The sequence below is a fragment of the Triticum dicoccoides genome, chromosome 3B (genome assembly GCF_002162155.2).
Source record: "Triticum dicoccoides isolate Atlit2015 ecotype Zavitan chromosome 3B, WEW_v2.0, whole genome shotgun sequence".
NCBI classification, from domain to species: Eukaryota; Viridiplantae; Streptophyta; class Magnoliopsida; order Poales; family Poaceae; genus Triticum; species Triticum dicoccoides.
Genome location: NC_041385.1, coordinates 194,449,400 through 194,474,606, shown reverse-complemented (window position 1 = coordinate 194,474,606; position 25,207 = coordinate 194,449,400). Strand labels below are relative to the sequence as shown.

At 39.3% G+C, this 25,207-nt stretch overlaps 2 protein-coding genes across 4 annotated transcripts; one reads left to right on the top strand and one right to left on the bottom strand.

Annotated features, from left to right (window-relative positions):
* Positions 1-1,171: 1,171 nt before the first annotated feature.
* LOC119275504 lies at positions 1,172-6,668 on the bottom strand. The gene is made up of 12 exons (XM_037556361.1): positions 6,531-6,668; positions 5,647-5,709; positions 4,926-5,531; positions 4,681-4,827; positions 3,878-4,340; positions 3,676-3,774; positions 3,454-3,574; positions 2,100-2,240; positions 1,902-1,974; positions 1,689-1,790; positions 1,558-1,618; positions 1,172-1,466 (listed from the first exon to the last, which is right to left on the bottom strand). The coding sequence occupies exons 2-11, from the start codon at positions 5,707-5,709 to the stop codon at positions 1,598-1,600; spliced, it is 1,836 nt and encodes a 611-aa protein (XP_037412258.1). The 5' UTR covers positions 6,531-6,668; the 3' UTR covers positions 1,172-1,466; positions 1,558-1,597.
* A 122-nt stretch (positions 6,669-6,790) lies between these two features.
* Positions 6,791-10,696, top strand: LOC119275502 (protein FAR1-RELATED SEQUENCE 5-like). Of its 3 annotated transcripts, none has more exons than XM_037556360.1 (8): positions 6,791-6,883; positions 7,262-7,352; positions 7,451-7,558; positions 7,651-7,716; positions 7,838-7,910; positions 8,096-8,169; positions 8,260-8,331; positions 8,430-10,696. In XM_037556360.1, exons 7-8 carry the CDS (start codon positions 8,278-8,280, stop codon positions 9,585-9,587), a joined length of 1,212 nt encoding a protein of 403 aa, XP_037412257.1. In that variant the 5' UTR covers positions 6,791-6,883; positions 7,262-7,352; positions 7,451-7,558; positions 7,651-7,716; positions 7,838-7,910; positions 8,096-8,169; positions 8,260-8,277; the 3' UTR covers positions 9,588-10,696. The 3 variants fall into 3 exon arrangements, with proteins under 3 accessions (XP_037412257.1, XP_037412256.1, XP_037412255.1); XM_037556359.1 differs by having other exon boundaries at positions 8,023-8,169; XM_037556358.1 differs by having other exon boundaries at positions 7,838-8,173.
* The last annotated feature ends 14,511 nt before the right edge of the window (positions 10,697-25,207 follow it).

The window sequence follows — 25,207 nt, the reverse complement described above, 5'->3', positions numbered from 1 at the left end:
GAGCAGGAGATTACCCGTGCCGGAGGCGCCATGTGACACCACGACGGACAACATGCCGCACGAACCAACACGCTGCACGACCAACACACACTTCGACACATGCCCCCCCTTCAAGATGTTTATGAAAATTTAACGAGCCGAAGGCGAGCAGGAGGTTCCCCATGTCGGAGGCGCCGTGTGACGCCATGACGGACAACACGCTGCACGAACCAACACGCTGAATGGCCAACACACACTTCGACACATGCCCCTCCCCTTCAAGATGTTTATGAAAATTCAACGAGCCGAAGGTGAGCAGGAGGTTCCCCGCGCCGGAGGCGCCGCGCTCCAATTTAGTAAACTTATACAAACCATGCCTCTACTAGTATACATTTGTGCATACAGAGAATATAGACATTTGCATTTCACAGGATTGAGCGATGCCTCTGCAGTCATCCCGACCGTGCGTCGAACTATGCCTTGATAAATGTTGCTCTTTTTTCCTTACTTGAAAGGTCACATTTGATAGTGTTGGTAGCCCCCCACCCGTAACTACCCCATAAATCTTCATTTCCCAGAAATATAATGGGAACAAAAAGGGAAATAAAAAGGAAACATGGAACCAACGCGATTGGACGTTATTTTCTTGGTGTTACCGCATGGAAAGGGAAAAACGGAAAATGCTAGTAGTTGGAGGGTTAAACTGCAAAATTCATAAAATCATAAACCGGAAAGGGAAAACCGGGAACCAACCGCGCCGCTTGGTTTTCCCTCGCTGGAGCGCTCCATGCGTGACAATTGTCGCCCGCGTAGCGCTCCCGCTTGTTACGAAGGAGCGCTCGTTAACTAGTTGCTCTTATTTTCGGGAGCTCCTAACCGCCGCATTCTGCATCAGAATGCTGGGCGATTGCATAGGGGACCTTGTTGCTGGGCTTGCCGGGCCGCGTTGACGGAAGTTCAACTGTTTCTAGCGCGTTGGCGGGAGTTCTACTGTGTACTGTTTCTACTGGCGGGAGTTCTGCTGTTTCTCCTGTCTACTATTTCTCCTGTCTACTGTTTCTCCTGTCTACTGTCTGAACTGTTCAAAATTGTTCCGTTGTTTTAGTTTGAAGCTGTTTCTGGTGCCAAACAATTTAAAACAAAGGAGGAAGGAGTTAGAACAAGTAGAACGAATTATCAGTATGCTGAAAAATGGTGCCAAACTGTTTCTGGTGTCAACATGTTTCCGGAACGAATTATAAGTAGGCTGAAAAATGTATGGTAAAGGAATTTCAATTACGACTTCTTCAGGAACTGTTTCTGTTGTTCATATGCCAGAAAGTATCACTAGGGTGAACATGAAAAAACAAACAGAAAAATAGAAACAAATGTTTTTTTCCTAGGATGAAGCATTTTCGCCACTTTTTTCCCTTTTCAATGCAAATTGAGGAGAACATCTTGAAGTGCAAATTCCATTATACTTGACAGTAATGAATGGCATTGAATACCTGAGGAATAAGAAAGTAAAAAATGTTAGTTGGGATTAGGAAAAAAGTTCATTATGATTCTTCATGGGGAAACTAGAGATCATGAACTTACGTAAAAGTTTAGTTCATATGCAGAAATCCTGTTGAATGTCTCACTTGAAAATGCGCAAACCCTGTTGAAATTGAGATGTGATGAGGAGGAGGCCAAGGATTGTCGCAATAAAAAGAAAATAGAATACTAACATGTCTCTGTAGGAAAGAAGTTACGAATGGAAGCTGAATTTCATTGTCCTTGCAAGTTATGATCTCAAAAAGGAATTTCTCCCGTAGAGCTTGTAAATCGTCCTTCGGAATGTAAAAAACGGAGTAGTAGGTTAGAAAAAACAGATATATATTTCAAAGAAAGTTGAACAAGGAAAACAAGTGCTCTCAACGAATGAATTGGTAACTTCTTACATTGAAGAAACCTTCCATTCCGTGGCCTTTGTACTTGCTAAGATACTGAAGAAGGAAAATTCCTGAGTCGTACCTGAGAAAAGAAAACAGAGTTGAAATTTTCGATTAACTTAAAAATCTTTCTAACTATTTCTTCGGGAGTAGAATAAAGAAGTTGCTAATGAATCATAAAAGGCCTGAGCTCGGTGGAAAAAGCACCTGAAATTCACTTTTGGAGCTGGTACAAATCTTGATTCAAAATTTCCTATGTTGAAAGAACTAGTATTTCCATATGATGCAGTGAATAAAGTCTTGAAGTTGTAGATTACTGCACTAATTGTTGGTAGAAATGCATCGCCGCTGTAGTAGGGGTTCATAAAATCAAAAAATTTGGCTCTGAAATTAGCAATGATTAATAACAATTGTTTTTCCTTGAACACAGGCATTTTTACCTAGATAAATTGAAGGAACAGGAATATTAGTCAAACCTCTATGAAAAAATTAAAATTCTGTATTATCTGTTTTAACAAATAAAGAAATTGTTACCAAGGAAGCGTTCAATAAACTGAATCCAACATTACATTCTTGTAAGATCAATTTGTTTGCAGGATCTGAATGATTTAGCATTGGGTTCATTAGCTTCTCCTACATATTTGTTTTGCACAAAATGATTGAAAGTTAGGAAAAGGAACAAAAACTGTTGTACTGTAAATGAGAAAGTATGAAAAAAACAGAAATATAGGCTGACCATGTCATCAATGCTAACTATATGTTCTACTAAATCGCTTTTTGGAAGCAGGCCTTTTCTTCCTCGGTTGAGCTGGTCTTTATTCCTTAGTTTTGAAAAACAGTCAACAACCCGAGGATTTATCTAACCACCAGCCTTGAGTGATAGTTTTATGGTTTTCTGGTCAACCCAAATTCGTTCAATCTTGAAGATCCTTTGGTTGTTTTATGGGAGAAGAGCAACATTAACACAAGTAGAAAAAAACAAAGAAGAGAAAGCTTTAAAAGATTAGATTTGTTTATGTCCAAAACATGTAGAAAGATGTATGATAAATTTCATGTGCCATTTTTCATACCTGTAGGTTAACTTTGAAAGATGTCCAACCAATTATTGGTAGAAGGCATTCTCTATTCCAGTTGGAAAAATGACCTGCTTATTTCCCTTGTTCTGATCTTGGACTACTACATTCCCAGATTTGAAAGAATTGTTTATGCGTTGTTGCCAAGTTGAACCTTCTGGTTTTGAGAACTTACTGGAATGTGTTGTTCAAGTGCTTGAATTAACAAAGGATCTTCAATGGGTGTGCCAATATTGCTTGGGTAGACTTTTGGTGACAGGAAGTCCATTATCCTTATTGGGCTCTCACTTGGAAGAACAATGGTTTTTGCATAATTATGATGTTTGTTGTTATATTCACTTGGTGGGAGGCTGAACTGAGAAGACGGAGCAGGTGCAAAAGTTTTAGATTGTTCTGATGCAATTATTTGAGAATTAGAAGGAACTTTCTGTACTATGTCAATTGAATTGGTAACTGCATCAAAGGAAGGATAATCTGCTTGTGCGTACTAAGTGCTTGAACCAGCTTCTCCATTTGAATTGCCATGCAGCGTATTGTTGAGAGACTCGTCAACTGGATATGTGATTTCAGGAGGCAACCAACCTTTATTTAGTTCAGGGTTAACAAAATCTGGTTGGGAAAGAAGAAAGCAGGACAGAAACAGTTAGATCAATAATCTGCACCAGCTAAAGAATCATTGTACAAAAAAAGAAATAGTAAAGAGAAATGACCTTCCAAGCGCTCTCCTGGTAATAAGAATCTGAATAGTGGAAAGCAGAACTTTGTTTTTTGTACTCTTCTCTTTGGGGATTTTGTTTCAGAAAAGAATTCTGTACAATAGAAAAAAAGATTTGGTACGAGTTATTTCATAAAAAAAATTGGGCACATAGAAAAAAAATATTGAGTAGCAGCTATAGAGAAGAAAAAACTTACGATGTAACAGTGCAGAAGCATCAATGGTGGGTGTTACTTTTGGAATTGATCTCTTGACAAAAAGCTCCGAGCAAGCAAGTTGTTCAAAAGATGGTAGATTACCACCACAGAAAGAGAGAGTGAGATTTGTACTTGTTATGTTGACAGACTGCGGGAAATCATTGACCAATGAATCAAGAATATCATGTATGTTGACTTGTTTATCTTCATCAATTATTGTTGGAACATCTAGCATTGGGAAAATGCGAGGTGATTGTATAGCCAACAATTCTTTAGATGTAGGAACTTTGAATGTGTTTTCTGAAAGTGCTGGTTTAATTTGCACATTTTGGCTGCTGGAAGTTGTCATGTTCTTCAGAAATGAAGAATGGATGTCATCTACATAGGTTTTCATGGTAGGAGTTGTGTTCCGAAAGATATTTCTATAGAAATCTTGAGCTTTTAATTGAAGAATGATTTTATCCTGTTGTTGTAAAAAAGAACTCAGAATCATATAAACAAGTATTCGTTACTTTGAACAAAACTAGAGGCACGAAGAGAACTTGCTTGTGTTAGACTGATATCTAAGAATTTGGATTCAATATACTCTGCGATTTCTTCAGGTAGTTCGATGTAATTTGAATCAATGGATGGAGTTGAGAAACATGTATTTTATCTGTTTGATAAGAAGATGATGTCAAAGATAAATAAAATATTTTCAATGTATAGAGAAGCAGTAAGAGATAAGAACAAATGGAACAAGTAAAACAACAATTAAAACTATCTTCTGTGCAAAAGTGTATCTCTGCAGGAAAATGGCATACCGGTAGTCTGCCATACTCATTTCTTTTCCCATGCACAACATCAAGTGCCATATATGAATTTAGCATGTTTGCTGTCCATAATGGTAGTCTTGGTTCTATAGTCGGCATCTTGATTTCAGATATTATCAGGAACTCAAAGTAAGATATCTATCATTGAAAAATAAAAGCGGTGATAATATAAGTAAAAATAAGAAAAGTGAATTCCTGAATTTTGTAAGAAGTTATGTTGTGGCTAAAACTATTACCAGCATAAGTAACTTGCTTCCACCAGGAATGATTTCTTTGTTCACTATGTTCTTCAGCCTTGTTTTCTTAATTGAATAAACCATGTAGCTCAGACAAAGCAAACACCAATCATACTGAGAAATTCTGTCAATGTCAACTATTGCACTGTACACAAATTTGCTAGCAACTCCACTTGAATTAGGTGCAACAAACAATGACAGGAGGATGAGAATGAAGATTTTGCAGTATTTTTCTTCAGGGAGATCATCATTCATAATTGAGAAAAGGTATTCAATTGTTGGTGCTGTCGTTCCTAATTGTTGTTGAATGAACTCATACGTTGCTTCTGATGGTTTTGTGATTACAGGATGTCCACCAATTGGAATGCCAAAAAATTTGTGAACAATTGAAGGTGTAATTCGGAATTTGAAGCCATTCGGTGTTTCAATAGAGCACGAAGTTGTGTTGAAATGATTTGCAAGCCAGATGTAAACATAGTCTATATTGGACAAGCTAGTTATTTGTAGGAATGCCCTGAAACCCATTCTATGTATACGTTGCTTGCAATTATCAGATATTTCAGATGTGAGCTTCAGAAATGCTTCAACATGCTGAAGTTGATTACACTGCATGTAAAGAGAGTGAAACAAAACATAGAATGAAATAAACAAACTCGTTGCAGCTCAGTAGATGATTTTATTAAGTGTGAAACAGGAATACTTGCAACGATATGTGTAATACCTTGGTTCTTTTCCTTGCATATACTATTTGATCTGCTTCTCTTTTTTTACATCCTTGTTCCATCTACAAATGAATACAAACATTAATATTACTTGTTGCCACACTTGACAGACATGAAATTTAAGAACGAAGTAAGAACCGTAGTAACTTAATTTAGATGGTCATGCCAGCAAATTCAGGTATAAAATATTCATCAATTATGTACTACAGGAACTCTTCAAATTTAGTGTATCGCAAAAAAAACATGGTAAGCAACTAGTTGAAAGAAGAAAGTTGTGAGCCTCGCTCGAACGGGATTAACAAATTATACATTGCTCTTCTGTAAAAATAGAAAGAACTGTGAGCATGCATGTAACGTGTTTGACCTTGGGAAACAACATTTAGAAGAAGCAAACACGAATTGATACCCCCGGTCAGGATTTCATATGTGCATGTTCAAACAAAACGCAAGTAAATGCGGTACTGCCTAACGAGATATTGTTTACTTTTTTTCTCTTTCGGAGAAATGGCAACAGGATTACTGCTATAATAAATTAACTAAGGCACGTACAGATCCTACTTGGACATCTATATACACAGTATTTGAAAAATAGTAGTCCAGATCTAGCACTATCAGGAACCAACTAATCAGACATGAAACAGTCCGTCCTCTACAGAAGTTATAGTCTAAGCCAGAAATTTCATGGAGGAATGGAGGAATTTGATGGGAAGAAGGGAGTGGAACTACAGTGAGGACCAGTGGTACATGAGTTCTACTCTAAGCCATTAAATCGTTGGTGCTCCAGCGCTGCTGTAGCCACTGACTAATTCTCTTCTCAGGGAGGGGCGAAGAGGCTTTTAGGGCAGAAACTACATAGGAAGATGGAAGAGGGAAGGGAGCGAACCTTTTGAGTGAAGCCGATGAAGCGGCCGCTGGTGATTCTCCGGTGAAAACCAGATCTCAGGAGCCACCAGAGTGACGGGAGGGGGAGAGAGGAGAGAAATGCGTATGCGGCTGGGTTGGGGAAAGTGTACTGAGTGAAGGGCCCCACTTGTCTGTTTGTGAGAAGGAAAAAATAAAGGAAAAGAAAAAACGAAAAAAAGAACGGTGCCGACCAGATAAGACCTGGGGCTACGTGGCTAGATCTGTTTGACCAATCTTCCGCAGCACGCGGCGGCACGCGGCGGCAGCGTATCGGAAGCGGCGACAGGGCACGTCCAACTTTCCTTGGACCGGTGGCGGTGCTGGAGCGCACAGGTACTAGTTCTCTTCATTCTTCAGTAAGAGGGGACAAGAAATAGCAAAGAAGAAGTTCTGACTGTTTTAGAGGAGAAAAAAAGGTAGATTGCACGTACATCTGGCCAGTTAGTTGTTGTTGATCTGAGGAAGAACTACCTTGTAAACTCTGGGAGAACAGTAGAAGTTGGGTTGTTCCTCGTCTCCAGGTAGTTGACTGCGCAGCATGTGGTGCTGGAAGCAGGTTCTTTGTCTCTTGTTTCCTGGAGTACTAATTCTTGGGTACTAGTGGTTGGAAACACAGACTATCATGTAATTTTGTATTTGAATTTAATTACCAGTACATGCCAATAAGCTTCTTTGGAGAAAAATAAGTGTCCATTCTGAATAATGTTGCAGCCTATGGTTTATCAACATGGAAGGGGATAACAGTGTTGACAAATTCAGTAACTAGCGGGTAATCATTAAGAAGAAAGAAGTAACTAAGAAGGTTAGCCTATATACTTGTTTTTTACCATTACAAAAACATGTTTCTCTGTTGTTTCATAGTCAGTTATTAGATTAATGTAATTTTTCTTCTGATTGCAGAAACAAACTAGAAAAGTAGTTCCGTCCAATGGAAAAGAGTCGAAGAAGACAAAGCAGAAGTTGAGTGATGTTATACTAGGAAAAAGTGTTGTAGAATCTGCAAGTGTCGTAAGTTTCTGTCCTTAAAATCAGTCATGGCTTTGAACAGAATTTCAGTGATCATTCAAAAAACATTTAAATTTCTTTTAATTTTGTGTTAGGGTTGTGCTCTGATGGAAGAATTTGATCAGTTCGTGGAATACCAAAGCTTGAGCAAAAGAACTGAGGTTTGTACGTACTTTCTAGTTTAGATTTGCATTAATATTTCTCAAGTATTGACGTATGAACTAATGAATTTTGATTGAGACTCATGGAACCTGAAAATTGGTTCATTTTGTTTGCTGTCAGGAACTGATTGAAAGTCAAGAAGCTGAAATGGGGTTTAGCTTGTTCGATGTTGTTGACAAAGAAGTTGAAGAAGGTGCGAGAAATATCATGAGCCAAGATTTTGAAATATCTAATAATGATGAACATAGTGCAAGTGCTGTCAAGCTGAGTGTTGTAATTATAATTCTACCTATGCTGAATGGCAGGAGGAATTCTTGTCAAGTTCATGAGTACAGTTTAATTGCTTGACAAAAAGTTCATCTTCTTTGTGTTTGGTAGTTACTTGAGAGAATAAATGAGAACCAGAACATTGTTACAGGTTCTTCTTCGGCAGTGCAACTAACTTTGAGCAAGTAGGTAACTATGGAAATACATTTTAAAAACTTGAAGTAAATTTGTTGGCGAGAACATGTGCACTGAACATTGTAAAGAAAAATCCACAGGATAGTGTTGGCGAGAACATGTGCACTGAACATTTGACAACAAGAGAAGAAGTGAATTTTTTTTGCAATGAGGTAAAGAAAATTTCACAGGAAAGATTTTGATAAAGTAACACTGCTATTTGGATGATTGCTATTGTGATGTCCCATAAATATGTTTTCTCGCTTTGCAGGTACTTTCTTTGGCTGAGAATTGTGACTATAGCTATGAAAGAAATTATGACAGCGAAGATTCTGATGAAGATTCAGTAGCTTGTGCTGGTAGTGAAGATTATGTGTTCCCTACACCAGAAGAAGCGGACCGTGCTAGTAGACCAGAAGTTGGTATAGTGTTCTCAACATTGGATGAATCGCTCAGGTTTGCAAATGTATATGCTCAGTTGAATGTGTTCGCAGTGATAAAAGGGAGAAATTACAAGAATAGGAAATTGTATTTCCAATGCAACAAAGGTAGGAAAAGACCAAGTGCCAACAGTGGTTTGAGGAAAAGGAAAAGAAACATCATTGAAGGTACAAATTGTCCGATGAATATTATAGTGAAGTTGGTGGATGACAAGTGGCACATTGCATCAGTTTCTCTTCAGCATAACCATGATCTAGTGAGCTCACCATCACTTACAAAAATTTTCTTAAGCCACAGAAATATGAATGAGGAAGAGATAATGTTGTCCAAGTTGCTCCAAGAACAACGAGTGAAACCTAGAAGAATCATGAGTATATTCCGAAGGCTATGTGGTGGGAAGTTGGGAAACAATACGTTTGATGTGAAGAAGCTAGATAACTTGAAACAGGGAGAACGAATCCGTAAGAAAGAGAACACAGATATTGAATGGACATTGCAGTATATTGACAAGCTTCAAATTGATACTCCTGGTTTCTGCTATAGGTTGCAAAGAGACACAGACAACACTGTCCTCGGCATATTTTGGACAGATGCTCGATTCCGATTGAACTACAGGTTGTTTGGCAAAATAATCTCATTTGATACCACTTACAGCACAAACAAGTATAACATGCCTTTTGCACCTATAGTTGGAATTAATGGACATGGTAGAACAATTGTTTTTGGTTGGGCCCTATTGCAAGATGAGACTTCAGATACTTTTGAATGGATCTTTCAAACTTTTATGGAGGTAATGCAGTGGAAGAAACCAGGAATAATATTGACAGACCAAGATGCAGGGATGAAAGCTGCTATTCCTAAAGTTTTTCCATATGCTATACATAGGTTCTGTCTTTGGCATATATTTAAGAATGTCAGGGAAAATATGAGTGCATTTATGGCTACAAGGGAAAAAATGGAGAAACATATGATGAAGTGCTTGTTGTAGTCCATTACTGTTGAGGAATTCGAACAAAGATGGCAGAAATTTGTTGTGAAGTATGAGTGTGCTAGGCATGCTCACATCAAAAGGATGTGGGAGAACCAGACCTTTTTTGTTCCAGCTTATTTCCAAGGATTGTTCTGCCCTTTCATTAGGTCAACCAGCCGTAGTGAAAGTTTCAACTCTAATTTCAAAGACTATATCAGGAGGAAAGATACTATAGAGGCATTCATGAAACAATACGTGCTATTCCAAGAAAATGTTGTTCACATTGAAAACCAGGACAGATTCTTGTCAAATGAGAAGAGTCATGTGTATTGGAGTCATCAGGCTGTTGAACGGCATGCAGCAGCAATATATACCAAAGGAATTTACTTGAAATTTCTCACAGAATTAGTGAATGCAACAGCTTTTAAAGTTATAGAAGTTGAGAAGGAGAGAGTGTATGACTTGAATAAGCACACATGGTACAGAAAAACAGAATTCACAAGAGAAATGTTCAGAGTTAATGTTGACCTTGTTACTGGGTCGTTTCAATGTTTCTGTGGGAAATTTGAGCGTGATGGTATTGTTTGTTGCCATATCCTCAGACTGTTTACACAGTTCAACATTACCCAAATTCCAGATAAATTGATTGTTGACAGGTGGACTATTTCTTTTCGAGAAAACGAACTAGAGAAGTTCAAGAAAGATAATATATTGTTTGGAGGTGATGATCAATCACACAATGCTGTTAGATATGCTATCCTGATGAGTAAAGTTGGGGAAGCTTGCTCGTACGTCAGCAAAGATTCTGAGCTTAGTAAAGAACTCCTTGATGCTGTTGCTCAAGCTCATGTCAAGTATTTGCAGGGAAAGAAACATCAAGATAAAGTGCAAACTGAGAATTCATTGAAAGATCCTCCAGTACGGTCATCAAAGTCTGTCAACAAAGTGCAAACTGATGATTCATTGAAAGATCCTCCTGTGCGGTCATCAAAGTCTGTCAACAAAGGAGAAAGATTGAAGCCACAATCTGAAAAGAAATCTAGGAAGAAATCTGTTGTAAAGAAGAAGACTGCTTGAAGATTCACACCAGAAATGAAACATTTTTGTGCAAAAAAGGGAGAAAAAAATCTGTTTGAATAATTTTAGATGAATTATGATTCTTGTACGCATGAAGAGAATGATAATTTACACTTGTTATAATTAAATTTCACCTTGAACTATTTGTTTTTGTTTGTGGTAAGAACAAGAGTGGAAGTAAATTTCTTATTTGTTATCTACCTTGCACTCAGTACCTAGCTGTGGGGAAAAATTATTCAGTGTTACATATACTGTTATATGCACATGGAAGCTAAACATGTACAGTTTAGCTATAATATAGAGTTTTTAGTCATTTTAGGAACTTTAGCGTAATGTTCCCTACACACAGAAAATGTTGCATGGAAATAATGTTCCGTAAATAATACTCTTTCGTAGTTGTTCGTAAATAATTGTTCATCCCAATAATGTTGCAAAACATAATGTTTCTTCAATAATGTCTTGTTGAAAAAGTCCTCATTTAATAATTGTTGCACCCAGTACCTAGCTGCGGTGGAAAAAATGATTCGGTGTTAGATATCCTGATATACAATAATGTTGCACGCATAATGTTCTGTGGATAATTTTTAGTTGAAAAAGTTTCTTTACAAATGAAGAAAAATTATTGCAAGCAATTAGTTTCCTTGATCTGGCTGGCCCATGTGGTTCTACCGTTCTGTCTAGCGAAGAAACTACATAGGTTGCTTCGCAAAAAAGAATGTTTCGCAAGCAGTACTCATACCACTTCAGATAATGGGCAGTAAATAACAAAAAACGTGATTTCATGTTGATAAGTTTCCCAAAGAATGTTACACACTTAGGTAAGAATAATCATACTGAGGGGACATTATTGATTCCACATTATTTAGGGAAACAAAAAAATTAGTAAACAAAAATTCATTAAACAATGGGACATTAGGGACTTTTTCAGTTATGTGGCAAATCCTAAGAACAATTCCTTGACAACAATTTTCATGGGACTTTTTTTACGAAACTCTTCTGAAGAGGACATTATTGAGGAAAGATTGTGAACATTGTTAGGTAAAACAAAAAATTAGTGAACATTAATCAATGAACATTGCCTACAAAACATTATTTTCACGAAACATTTTCCGATGAACAATCTTAACGAAAAAAAAATCTGCATTACTTATGTAGTGAACAATAATCCTTATTGAGGGAACATCATTGATGGAACATTATTGAGGTACTAAGGCCAAATTCATGGATAGGTAAGAAATAATCCTTATTGAAGGAACATTTTTGCTGAACATAAATTCAGCAAACATTTCTTACAGAACGTTATTAAGGGAACATTATCGACATTATTAGGGGACATTACTTACGAAACATTATTTAGGGGACTTTTTCATTTTTTTTGGGGAATCCTAAGAACAGTTCTTTGACAACAATTTTCACGGGATTTTTTTACGAAACTCTTTTGAAGCGGACATTATTGAGGAAAATTTGTCAATATTGTTAGGGAAAAATAATAATTAGTGAACATTATTCAATGAACATTTCGTAAAGAATTATTTTCACGGAACATTTTCCGATGAACAATCTTAACGGAACAAATTCCTGCATTAATTATTTAGTGAACATTAATCCTTACTGAGGGAACATCATTGATGGAACATTATTGAGGAAACATTGTCAACATTGTTATGGGAAACAAAAAATAGTGAACATTATTCAATGAACATTTCCTAGAAATCATTAAAACATTACTTATGAACATTGTTGAACATCATTTATTTAGGGGACAAAAATCCTTATTGAGGGACATTTGGAACATTGTTTAGGGAAACAATAAATATAGTGAACATTATTCAATGAACATTGCTTACAAAACATTATTTTCACGGAACATTTTCCGATGAACAATCTAAACGGAACAATTTTCTGCATTACTTACATAGTGAACAATAATCCTTGTTGAGGGAACATCATTGATGGAACATTATTGAGGTACTAAGGCCAAATTCATGGACAGGTAAGAAATAATCCTTATTGAAGGAACATTTTTGCTGAACAGAAATTCAGCAAACATTTCTTACAGAACATTATTAAGGGAACATTATCAACATTATTAGTGGACATTACTTACGGAACATTATTTAGGGGACTTTTTCATTTTTTGGGGAAATCCTAAGAACAATTTTTGGACAACAATTTTGAAGCGGACATTATTGAGGAAAAATACATTGGTTGTAGTCCGTAGCAACGCACGGGCATTCTACTAATACTAATGATTCACGGGATGTTAGTGGGAAAAGACACCTATGGGGTCACGAGAATCCCTACTACGGTTGCGGGGCGCTGGGTCTTGAGGAGAGCAGGATCATCAGTCAGTACGAGCACGCGGGTCGTTTACCCAGGTTCGGGCTGCAGAGATGCGTAATACCCTAGTCCTGCTTGGATGTGTGTATTAGTGTTATTGAGGTTCCTGAACTAGCTACAATGGGCGTAACTTGTCCAAAAGTCCGAGTCCTTCTCCTAGATGCCTCGGGCCTCCTTTTATAGGCAAGGGGGGCACCACAGTGGCACACAGGAGGTGGCATCGGGGTACTGTGGTTAAGCCTATCGCTAGCTATTACGGGACAAGACGCATTTAATGCGCCTCTGATGTGTCCCTTTCACTTTACCGCCGCTTCACCTTGTCTTGACATGCGCCTGGGCCAGCGAGGCGGCCAGCGCCATGTAGGCAGGCTGGCTGGTGAGGTGGCGCGGTGGTAGGGCCTTCATGAAGATTTGCATGCCACCACATAGGCATGTGCTGAGTTGGCTGAGAAGCCTTGTGCCGACACGCAGGTGCCTGCCCAGATGGTGGGTTGGTAGCTGCATGGGAGCGGTGGCAAAGGCTTGGCGGGTGCGGGCCTGGCTGTAGCCTCACGGACGTTCCCGGCAAGGGCCTTGGCGGGGGCCCGCGGCAAGGGTCTTGCCACGGCGTTGCGGTCGTCCCCGGCAAGGGTCTTGACGGGGATCTTGTGGGTTTCCTCGGTGAGGATCTCGCCGAGGTTCGTCGTCTTCTGCCCTTCTGATTTGAGGTGTTCCTTGTCTTCACAAAGATCTGCATGCCACCATGGAGGCGCCTACCGAGCCTATGTTCCAACGTGGTTGGTGACGCTGGAGAAACTGGGGCCCAAGGGTGGCGCGTCCTGCTGGTGTTAGGTAGGCCGCCCCGGCAAGGACCTTGCCAGGGCCATGGGGGCTGCCCTGACAAGGACCCTGCCGGGGGAAACCACTTTGCCTTCCTGCTCTTTATGCTTCTATCTTGGCGTTGCTTTGGCTGTCTCGTGGCTTTGATTTCCTGTCTTTGCCCTGCTTAAGTGTGGCCGTCCGCGCGGCTCCGACTGCCCGTGCACAAATAAGGGGTACAAAAGAGCGCCCCTATTTTGGTACACTGACAGGAGCCCCCGGGCCTGGGCCACACATAAGCGCGACACTTGTTGGGCCAGGCCCAGAACGGTGCGCGGGCAGGCAGGGCGGTTTTCTGCTATGTCTTGAGCTTGCGTTGGTTTTCCTTGAAGAGGAATGGGTGATGCAACAATAGTAGCATAAGTATTTCCCTCAGTTTTTGAGAACCAAGGTATCAATCTAGTAGGAGGCTCCTCAAAAGTCCCACGCACCTACACAAACAAACAAGAACTCGCAACCAACACAATAAAGGGATTGTCAATCCCTTCACGGCCACTTGCGAAAGTGAGATCTGATAGAGATAATATGATAAGATAAATATATTTTTGGTATTTTATAATATAGATAGGAAAAGTAAATATGCAAATAAAAGGAGATTGAAAGCTTATATGATAAAAGATAGACCCAGGGGCCATAGGTTTCACTAGTGGCTTCTGATAATCCCCAAGTGCAAGGAATCATCGTAGCACTTTCCAAAGATGGAAGTGATAAGTATGGATTGTCGAACCCACAAGGAGCTAAAGGTAAGATCAATATTCTCTCAAGACCTATCTGCCACTGATACGACTCTACGCGCACCGAACGTTTGCTTTCAACTAGCAACGAGAAATAAAACTATGTTGTGGGTATGGAGAGGGTAACTTTGCATGATATCAGAGAACCAAAATATAAAAGTAGGTGATGTTATCATAAAGTTAGAATATAATACTTAATAATATAAGTAGCGAGTGTGGAATAATGGTGCATCGGTGTGCAGAATTGTCCTAAGCAATTGTTAACAAGATCGATAGTCGTCATTGCAATTTCATATGAGGGAGAGGCATAAGCTAACATACTTTCTCTACTTGGATCATATGCACTTATGATTGGAACTCTAGCAAGCATCCGCAACTACTAAAGATCATTAAGGTAAAACCCAACCATAGCATTAAAGCATCAAGTCCTCTTTATTCCCATACACAACAATCCCTCTTACTCGGGTTTGTGCTTCTGTTCACTCACCAACCCACTATAAGCGAATCATGAACGTATTGCAACACCCTATAGCGGGAACCCCTCACGCTTGCGCGACACGGAGGGCATCATAGGACAGCACCAAGATAAAACATACAACTCGTACCAATCTAGATCATAAATCAACTCAAGGACAAAAGATATCTACTGAAAACATCATAGGATGGCAACACATCATTGGATCATAATATGTGGCATAAAGCACCATGTTCAAGTAGGGGATTACAGCGGGGTGCGAGAGAGTGGACCGCGCAAAAGAGATGAGGATGGTGATGATGATGGTGATGTTGATGAAGACGATCACCGCAGCGATGATTCCCCTCCCAATGGCACTCTGGTGCCACCAAGAGAGAGGAGGAGAGGTTCTCCCCCTTGTGCTTCTTCCTCCATGGCCTCCACCTTCTGGTCCTTGGCCTTCATGGTGATGAAGACCCCTCCGGGATACTCCTCCGTGGCCACCGATGATGATGGCCCCCTCCGGCAGGGTGCCGGAGAGGGCCCCGATTGGTTTTTCGTGGCTACAGAGGCTTGCGACGGTGGAACTTCTGATCTAATCTCCGTTCTGGAAGTTTTAGGGTACGAGAGTATATATGGGTGCAGGGGGTACGCCGGAGGAGCTACGGGGGGCCCACGAGGCAGGTGGCGTGCCCAGGGGGGTGGGCGCGCCCCCCACCCTCGTGGGCAGCCCATATCTCCCCTGACGTGCACTCCAAGTTCCCTGGGTTGCTTTCCTTCCAAAAATAACTTCTCTAGTTGATTTCATTCCGTTTTGACTCTGTCTGATATTCCTTTTCCTCGAAACACTGAAATAGGCATAAAACAGCAAATCTGGGCTGGGCCTCCGGTTAATAGGTTAGTCCCAAAAATATTATAAAAGTGGATAATAAAGCCCAATATTGCCCAAAACAGTAGATAAAATAGCATGGAGCAATCAAAAATTATAGATACGTTGGAGACGTATCAGGCATCCCCAAGCTTAATTCCTGCTCGTCCTCGAGTAGGTAAATGATAAAAAGATAATTTTTGACGCGGAATGCTAGTAAGTGCTTAAGTTTGATCAATGATAATTCCAATCACTTTTTCTAGCATCAACAAGTAGCAGCTTATCTCATAAAACTTTTCATGATCAAGTAACAATCTATTCACAATGTCAAGCATGGTTCAGAAACTTCATTGAGAACTAACAAACTATAATCTCAGTCATTGAAGCAATTGCAATTTATCATAACATCAGAAAGAGTCAAGAATAGAGCTTTTCAGCAAATCCACATACTCAACTATCATATAGTCTTCTACAATTGCTAACACTCACGCAATACTTGTGGTTATGGAGTTTCAGCCGGACACTGAGAAAGATAGGGGCTTATTGTGTTGCCTCCCAACGTATTCACCTTTAGGTGATGTCAACAATAATAGCCCATGCTAACTTACATCCAATTGGATATATATATCATGATCTTTCAAACACAAGGAGCTTGCCAAAGGATAAAAAAAGGGAATGGTGAGGATCACCTTGACTCAAACATAAAGTAAAAACATAAAGTAAAAGATAGGCCCTTCGCAGAGGGAAGCAGAGGTTGTCATGCGCGTTCAGGGTTGATGCACAAAATCTTAATGCAAAAGAACGTCACTTTATATTGCCCCTTGTATGTGGACCTTTATTATGCAGTCCGTCGCTTTTATTACTTCCACAACAAGTTCGTACAAAGCTTATTTTCTTCGCACTAATAAGTCATACATATTTAGAGAGCAATTTTTATTGCTTGCACCGATGACAACTTACTTGAAGGATCTTACTCATTCCATAGGTAGATATGGTGGAATCTCATGGCAAAACTGGTTTAAGGGTATTTGGAAGCACAAGTAGTATCTCTACTTGGTGCAAGGAATTTGGCTAGCATGAGGGGGAAAGGCAAGCACAACATGTTTGGAAGGTCAATGACAATATACTTTAACTGAGATGTCGGAAAACATAAACCATTACGTTGTCTTCCTTGTCCAACGTCAACTCTTTTAGCATGTCATACTTAATGAGTGCTTCACAATCATAAAAGATGTCCAAGATAATATATTTGTATGTGAACCACTCTTTCCTTATTACTTCCTATTAATTGCAACGATGACCAAAACTACGTTTGCCAACTCTCAATAACTTTTATGCCTCATACTTTCTATGTGTGAAGTCATCACTAACCATGTTATAAGCATATAAAACATATAAAAATTCAGATTTATGACATTCAATTCATTCCCCCATTTACTCATAGGATATACGGGAAGCACAAGAGTAAATGACAAACTACTCCAAAAGATTTGAGTGAAGGGCACTGAGTAGGCAAATAATTATTAACTAGCCATGGGAGTATTCTTTTTCATTCAATATTTTAGATCTAATGATTTTATTCAAACAGCAAGCAAAACAAAATAAAATGACATTGCAAGGATAGACAACTCATGTGAAGAAGCAAAAACTTAGGTTCAACCGATACTAACCGATAGTTGTTGAAGAGAAAAGGTGGGATGCCTACCGGGGCATCCCCAAGCTTAGATGCTTGAGACTTCTTGAAATAATGTCTTGGGGTGCCTTGGGCATCCCCAAGCTTGAGCTTTTGTGTCTCCTTAATTCCTTTTATACGTCGGTTTCCTAAATCTCAAAAGCTTCATACACACCAAACTCAACAAGAACTCGTGAGATAGGTTAGTATAAACCAATGCAAAACCTTATCATTTTCTACTGTAACAAATTACTAAAATTATTATTCAACATTGCATACTAAATGGCTCTGCATATTTAACACTCCTATCCTCAAATAGAATCATTAAACAAGCAAACATATGCAAACAATGCAAACATAACAGCAATCTGTCAAAACAGTACAGCCTGTAAAGAATGCAAGAGTATCAATACTTTCCTAACTCCAAAAATTATGAGAGAAAATTCCCACCGTAGTATATTTATCATAGCTCATTATGCAAAAAGTTTCAACATTATATCATGCTCTGACTTTTCTAGGGAATTTTTGCAACAGCGGTACACTTTCTGTTTTCAAACAGCAACATGTATACTAGCAAAAGAAGCATGGTAAAGGCTATCCTTGACATTTTTATTGAAACTAAAGATGCAAAACATTATTGTAAATAACAGCAAGCAAATACTAACAAAAGAAAATGACGCTCCAAGTAAAACACATATCATGTGACGAATAAAAATATAGCTCCGAGTAAGGTGTACCGATAGTTTTGAAGACGAAAGAGGGGATGCCTTCCGGGGCATCCCCAAGCTTAGGCGCTTGAGTATTTCTTGAATATTACCTTGGGGTGACTCGGGCATCCCCAAGCTTAGGGTCCTTCCACTCCTTATTCTCCTCATATCGATATCTTACCCAAAACTTGAAAACTTCAATCACACAAAACTCATCCAAACTTCATGAGATAGGTTAGTATGATAAAGAGTAAACCATGCACTTGGGTACTGTAAAAGACAAGGTTCATAATTGTTCTCACACAATTCCTACTGTACCATATCATTTCTACAATTTATATTGAGAAATATAAGTCATAGAAACTAGAAAACAAGCAAACTATGCAATGAAAACAGAATCTGTCAGAAACAGAACTGTCTGTAATGATCTGAAAAATAACCATACTTATGCTACTCCAAAAATTATGAAATAAATTTTTGGACGTGAGGAATTTGTCTATTAATCTTCTGCAAAAAGAATCAACTCAAAATCACTCTTCTGTAAAAAATGACATCTATTCTCGTGAGCGCAAAGTTTCTGTTTTTTACAGCAAGATCACTTTAACCTTCACCCAAGTCTTCCCAAAGGTCTTACTTGGCACTTTATTGAAACAAAAGCTATAAAACATGATTACTACAGTAGCTTAATCATGTAGACACACAAAAACAGTAAGGGTAAATGTTGGGTTGTCTCCCAACAAGCGCTTTTTCTTTAATGCCTTTTAGCTAGGCATGATGGTTTCAATGATGCATACATAAAAGATAGGAATTAAAGCACAATGAGAGCATCTTGAAGAATATGACTAGCACATTTAAATTTAACGCACTTCCTATGCCTAGGGACTTTGTGAGTACACAATTTATAAGAACAACAATCAACTAGCATAGGAAGGCAAAACAAGCATAACTTTCAAAACTTTAAGCACATAGGGAGGGAACTTAATATTATTTCAACTCCTACAAGCACGAATTCCTCCCTCATAATAATTTTCAGAGGCATCATGGATAACAACTTTGTTCTCATACTCAATTGGAACCTCTTCCGAAATAGTGGAATCATTACTCACTAAAGTTGACACTCTTCCAAATCCACTTTCATAAATATCACACTAAGATTCAATATCTTCCAAAATAGTGGGATCACTAATTCCTAAAGTTGACACTCTTCCAAACCCACTTTAAATGATAGTATTATTCATACTCCAAAAGTTATAAGTGAAGTTCATGGAGCATTCTACAACTGACCAATATCCAAGCTCAAAATGTATAAGTGAAGCACATGAAGCATTCTATAAGACCATACTCAAAAGATTTAAGTGAAGCACAAAGAGTAATTCTATAAGATCATACTTCAAAAATTTAAGTGAAGCACATGAAGTATTATATAAATCAATGAAGGGCTATCTCATGCTAGCATGGTTCTTGAAGAAAAGGAAAAACACAAAGGACACAAATCATGTGAACAAAACAAAAACCGAGGTATACCGATTATTTGTTGAAGAAGAAAGATGGGATGCCAACCGGGGCACCCCCAAGCTTATATGCTTGAGTATACTTTGAAATATTCACTTGGGGTGCCTTGGGAATCACCAAGCTTGAACTCTTGTCTCTCTTTATTCTTCTCACATCGGTAACTCCTCGTTCTTCAAACACTTCATTCAACAAAAACTTGTGAGATCCGTTAGTGTAATAAAGCAAACTACCACTTTAAGGTACTATAATGAACTCATTCTTTATTTGTATTGATGTTAAATCTACTGTATTCCAACTTCTCTATGGTTCATACCTTCCGATACTACTCATAGATTCATCGAAATAAGCAAACAACACATGCAAAACAGAATCTGTTAAAAACAGAACAGTCTGTAGTAATCTGGAAGTTTGGCAAACTTCTGTAACTCCTACAATTATAAACTAAAACTGAAAATTTTAAAAATTTGTACATAAGTAATGTGCAAAAAGAATCAGAACCATTTGAATTTCCAGTTAAAAATGTAAATTCGTGCACTACAGCCAAAGTTTATGTTTTTCTTTTGCACAAAGCAAACAAGCAATCTAATCATCCTAAAACCAAAGCTTGGCATACTATTTTTATAATACAATGAATATATACAAGGGGATAATTATTTACAGAGAAACTTCCATGAAAAATTCTACATTGTATCCATGAGCATGAGCACAAGTGCTCAAGGTCGACCCTCACTTCTTCAATGCAAAACCTTCCAATCACTTCTCTTTTTGAAAAACTTTTTAGGCATGAAAGGCAAGTAATAAAAAAATTGTATTTTCAAAAAAAATTGTATGTTTCACCCACAACTAAACAGAAACAAAAAGGAAAAATAAAATCTACTAAGTAAAGAAAGCAAACAAGCACACACAAGAATATCAACCCCACGCTATTGCTCCCCGTCAACGGCGCCAGAAAAGAGCTTGATAATCCCCAAGTGCAAGGAATCATCGTAGCACTTTCCAAAGATGGAAGTGATAAGTATGGAGTGTAGAAACCACAAGGAGCTAAAGGTAAGATCAATATTCTCTCAAGACCTATCTGCCACTGATACGACTCTACGTGCACCGAACGTTTGCTTTCAACTAGCAACGAGAAATAAAACTACGTTGTGGGTATGGAGAGGATAACTTTGCATGATATCGGAGAGCCAAAATATAAAAGTAGGTGCTGTTATCATAGAGTTAGAATATAATACTAAATAATATAAGTAGTGAGTGTGAAATAATGGTGGATCGGTGTGCGGAATTATCCTAAGCAATTGTTAACAAGATCGATAGTCGTCATTGCAATTTCATATGAGGGAGAGGCATAAGCTAACATACTTTCTCTACTTGGATCATATGCACTTATGATTGGAACTCTAGCAAGCATCCGCAACTACTAAAGATCATTAAGGTAAAACCCAACCATAGCATTAAAGCATCAAGTCCTCTTTATTCCCATACGCAACAATCCCTCTTACTCGGGTTTGTACTTCTGTTCACTCACCAACCCACTATAAGCGAATCATGAACGTATTGCAACACCCTACAGCGGGAACCCCTCACGCTTGCGCGACACGGAGGGCACCATAGGACAGCACCAAGATAAAACATACAACTCGTACCAATCTAGATCATAAATCAACTCAAGGACAAAAGATATCTACTCAAAACATCATAGGATGGCAACACATCATTGGATCATAATATGTGGCATAAAGCACCATGTTCAAGTAGGGGATTACATCGGGGTGCGAGAGAGTGGACCGCGTAAAAGAGATGAGGATGGTGATGATGATGGTGATGTTGATGAAGACGATCACCGCGGTGATGATTCCCCTCCTGATGGCACTCCGGTGCCACCAAGAGAGAGGAGGAGAGGTTCTCCCCCTTGTGCTTCTTCCTCCATGGCCTCCACCTTCTGGTCCTTGGCCTTCATGGTGATGAAGACCCCTTCGGGATACTCCTCCATGGCCACCGGTGATGATGGACCCCTCCGGCAGGGTGCCGGAGAGGGCCCCGATTGGTTTTCGTGGCTATAGAGGCTTGCGGCGGCGGAACTTCTGATCTAATCTCTGTTGTGGAAGTTTTAGGGTACGAGAGTATATATGGGTGCAGGGGGTACGTCGGAGGAGCTACGGGGGGCCCACGAGGCAGGGGGCGCGCCCGGGGGGTGGGGGAGGGGGGTGGGCGCGCCCCCCACCCTCGTGGGCAGCCCGTATCTCCCCTGACGTGCACACCAAGTTCTCTGGGTTGCTTTCCTTCCAAAAATAACTTCTCCAGTTGATTTCGTTCCGTTTTGACTCAGTCTGATATTCCTTTTCCTTGAAACACTGAAATAGGCATAAAACAGCAAATCCGGGCTGGGCCTCCGGTTAATAGGTTAGTCCCAAAAATAATATAAAAGTGGATAATAAAGCCTAACATTGCCCAAAACAGTAGATAAAATAGCATGGAGCAATCAAAAATTATAGATACGTTGGAGACGTATAAGCTTCTCTCAAGATAGCATAAGTATTACGGTGGGTGAACAAATTACTGTCGAGCAATTGATAGAAAAGCGAATAATTATGAGATTATCTAGGCATGATCATGTATATAGGCATCACGTCTGTGACAAGTAGACCGACTCCTGCCTGCATCTACTACTATTACTTCACACATCGACCGCTATCCAGCATGCATCTAGAGTATTAAGTTTATAAAGAACAGAGTAACACATTAAGAAAGATGACATGATGTAGAGGGATAAACTCATGCAATATGATATAAACCCCATCTTTTTATCCTCGATGGCAACAATACAATACGTTCCTTGCTGCCCCTGCTGTCACTGGGAAAGGACACCGCAAGATTGAACCCAAAGCTAAGCACTTCTCCCATTGCAAGAAAGATCAATCTAGTAGGCCAAACCAAACTGATAATTCGAAGAGACTTGCAAAGATAACTTAATCACACATAAAAGAATTCAGAGGAGATTCAAATATTTCTCATAGATAAACTTGATCATAAACCCACAATTCATCGGATCTCAACAAACACACCGCAAAAAGAGTTACATTGAATTGATCTCCAAGAAGATCGAGGAGAACTTTGTATTGAGATTCAAAGTGAGAGAAGAAGCCATCTAGGTAATAACTATGGACCCGAAGGTCTGTGGTAAACTACTCACAACTCATCGGAGAGGCCTTGGAGATGATGTAGAGGCCCTCCATGATCGATTCCCCCTCCGGCGAAGCACGGGTGAAGGCTCCAAGAAGGGATCTCGCGGATATAGAAGGTTACGGTGGTGGAAATAGTTTTTCGTGGTCGCCTATGATGTTTTCGGGGTACATGGGTATATATAGGAGGAAGAAGTAGATCGGTGGACGCCCGAGGGGCCCACGAGGGTGGGGGCGCGCCCACCTGTAGGGTGCGCGCTGGGCACCCTCATGGCCGCCTCCTTTGTTTCTTGACTTCAACTCCAAGTCCTCTTGATCACGTTTGTTCAAAAAAGATTGCTCCTGAAGGTTTCATTCCATTTGGACTCCGTTTGATATTCCTTTTCTTCGAAACACTGAATAGGCACATAAAAAACAGCAATTCGGGCTGGGCCTCCGGTTAGTAGGTTAGTCCCAAAAATGATATAAAAGTGTGAAGTAAAGCCCATAAACATCCAAAACGGGTAATATAATGGCATGCAACAATCAAAAATTATAGATATGTTGGAGACGTATCAAGCATCTCCAAGCTTAATTCCTGCTCGTCCTCGAGTAGGTAAATGATAAAAACATAATTTTTGATGTGGAATGCTACCTAGCATAATTCTCAATGTAATTTTCTTTATTGTGGCATGAATGTTCAGATCCAAATGATTCAAAATAAAAGTTTATATTGACATAAGAAATAGTAATACTTCAAGCATACTAATCAAAGCAATCATGTCTTCTCAAAATAATCTGGCTAAAGAAAGTTCATCCCTACAAAATCATATAGTTAGGTCATGCTTCATTTTCGTCACACAAAAATGCTCCCATCTTGCACACCCCTGATGACAAGCTAAGCAATTGTTTCATACTTAAATAATCTCAAACTTTTTCAACTTTCACGCAATACATGAGCGTGAGCCATGGATATAGCACTATGGGTGGAATAGTATATGATGATGGAGATTGTGTGGAGAAGACAAAAAAGGAGAAAGTCTCATATTGATGAGGATAATCAACGGGCTATGGAGATGCCCATCAATTGATGTCAACGTGAGGAGTAGGGATTGCCATGCAACAGATGCACTAGAGCTATAAATGTATGAAAGCTCAACAAAAGAAACAAGTGGGTGTGCATCCAACTTGCTTGCTCACGAAGACCTAGGGCATTTTGAGGAATCCCATCGTAGGAATATACAAGCCAAGTTCTATAATGAAAAATTCCCACTAGTATATGAAAGTGACAACATATGAGACTCTATATGAAGAACATGGTGCTACTTTTAAGCACAAGTGTGGAAAAAGATAGTAACATTGCCCCCCTTTTTTGCTTTTGTTCGGGCCTTTCTTTTTTTCTTTTGGTCTTTTTTTTCTTTTTTTTCTTTGGACTTTCTTTTTTTTCTTTTTGGCCTCTTTTATTATTATTATTTAGGGACAATGCTCTAATAATGATGATCATCACACTTCTATTTATTACAACTCAAAACTAGAACAAGGTATGACTCTATATGAATGCCTCCGGCGGTGTACCGGGATGGGCAATGAATCAAGAGTGACATGTATGAAAAATTATGCATGGTGGCTTTGCCACAAATACGATGTCAACTACATGATCATGCAAGGCAATATGACAATGATGATGTGTGTCATGATGATGAATGGAACGGTGGAAAGTTGCATGGCAATATATCTCGGAATGGCTATGGAAATGCCATTATAGGTAGGTATGGTGGCTGTTTTGAGGAAGATATAAGGAGGTTTATGTGTGATAGAGTGTATCGTATCACGGGGTTTGGATGCACCGGTGAAGTTTGCACCAACTCTCAAGGTGAGAAAGGGCAATGCACGGTACTGAAGAGGCTAGCAATGATGGAAGGGTGAGAGTGCGTATAATCTATGGACTCAACATTAGTTAAAAAAGAACTCATATACTTATTGCAAAAATCTACAAGTCATCAAAGACCAAGCACTACGCGCATGCTCCTAGGGGGATAGATTGGTAGGAAAAGACCATCGCTCGTCCCGACCGCCACTCATAAGGTTGCACAATCTAAGAACACCTCATGTTTCAAATTTGTTACACAACTTTTACCATACGTGCATGCTACAGGACTTGCTAACTTCAACACAAGTATTCTTTAAATTCATAATCACCCAACTAGCATGACTCTAATATCACTACCTCCATATCTCAAAACAATTATCAAGTATCA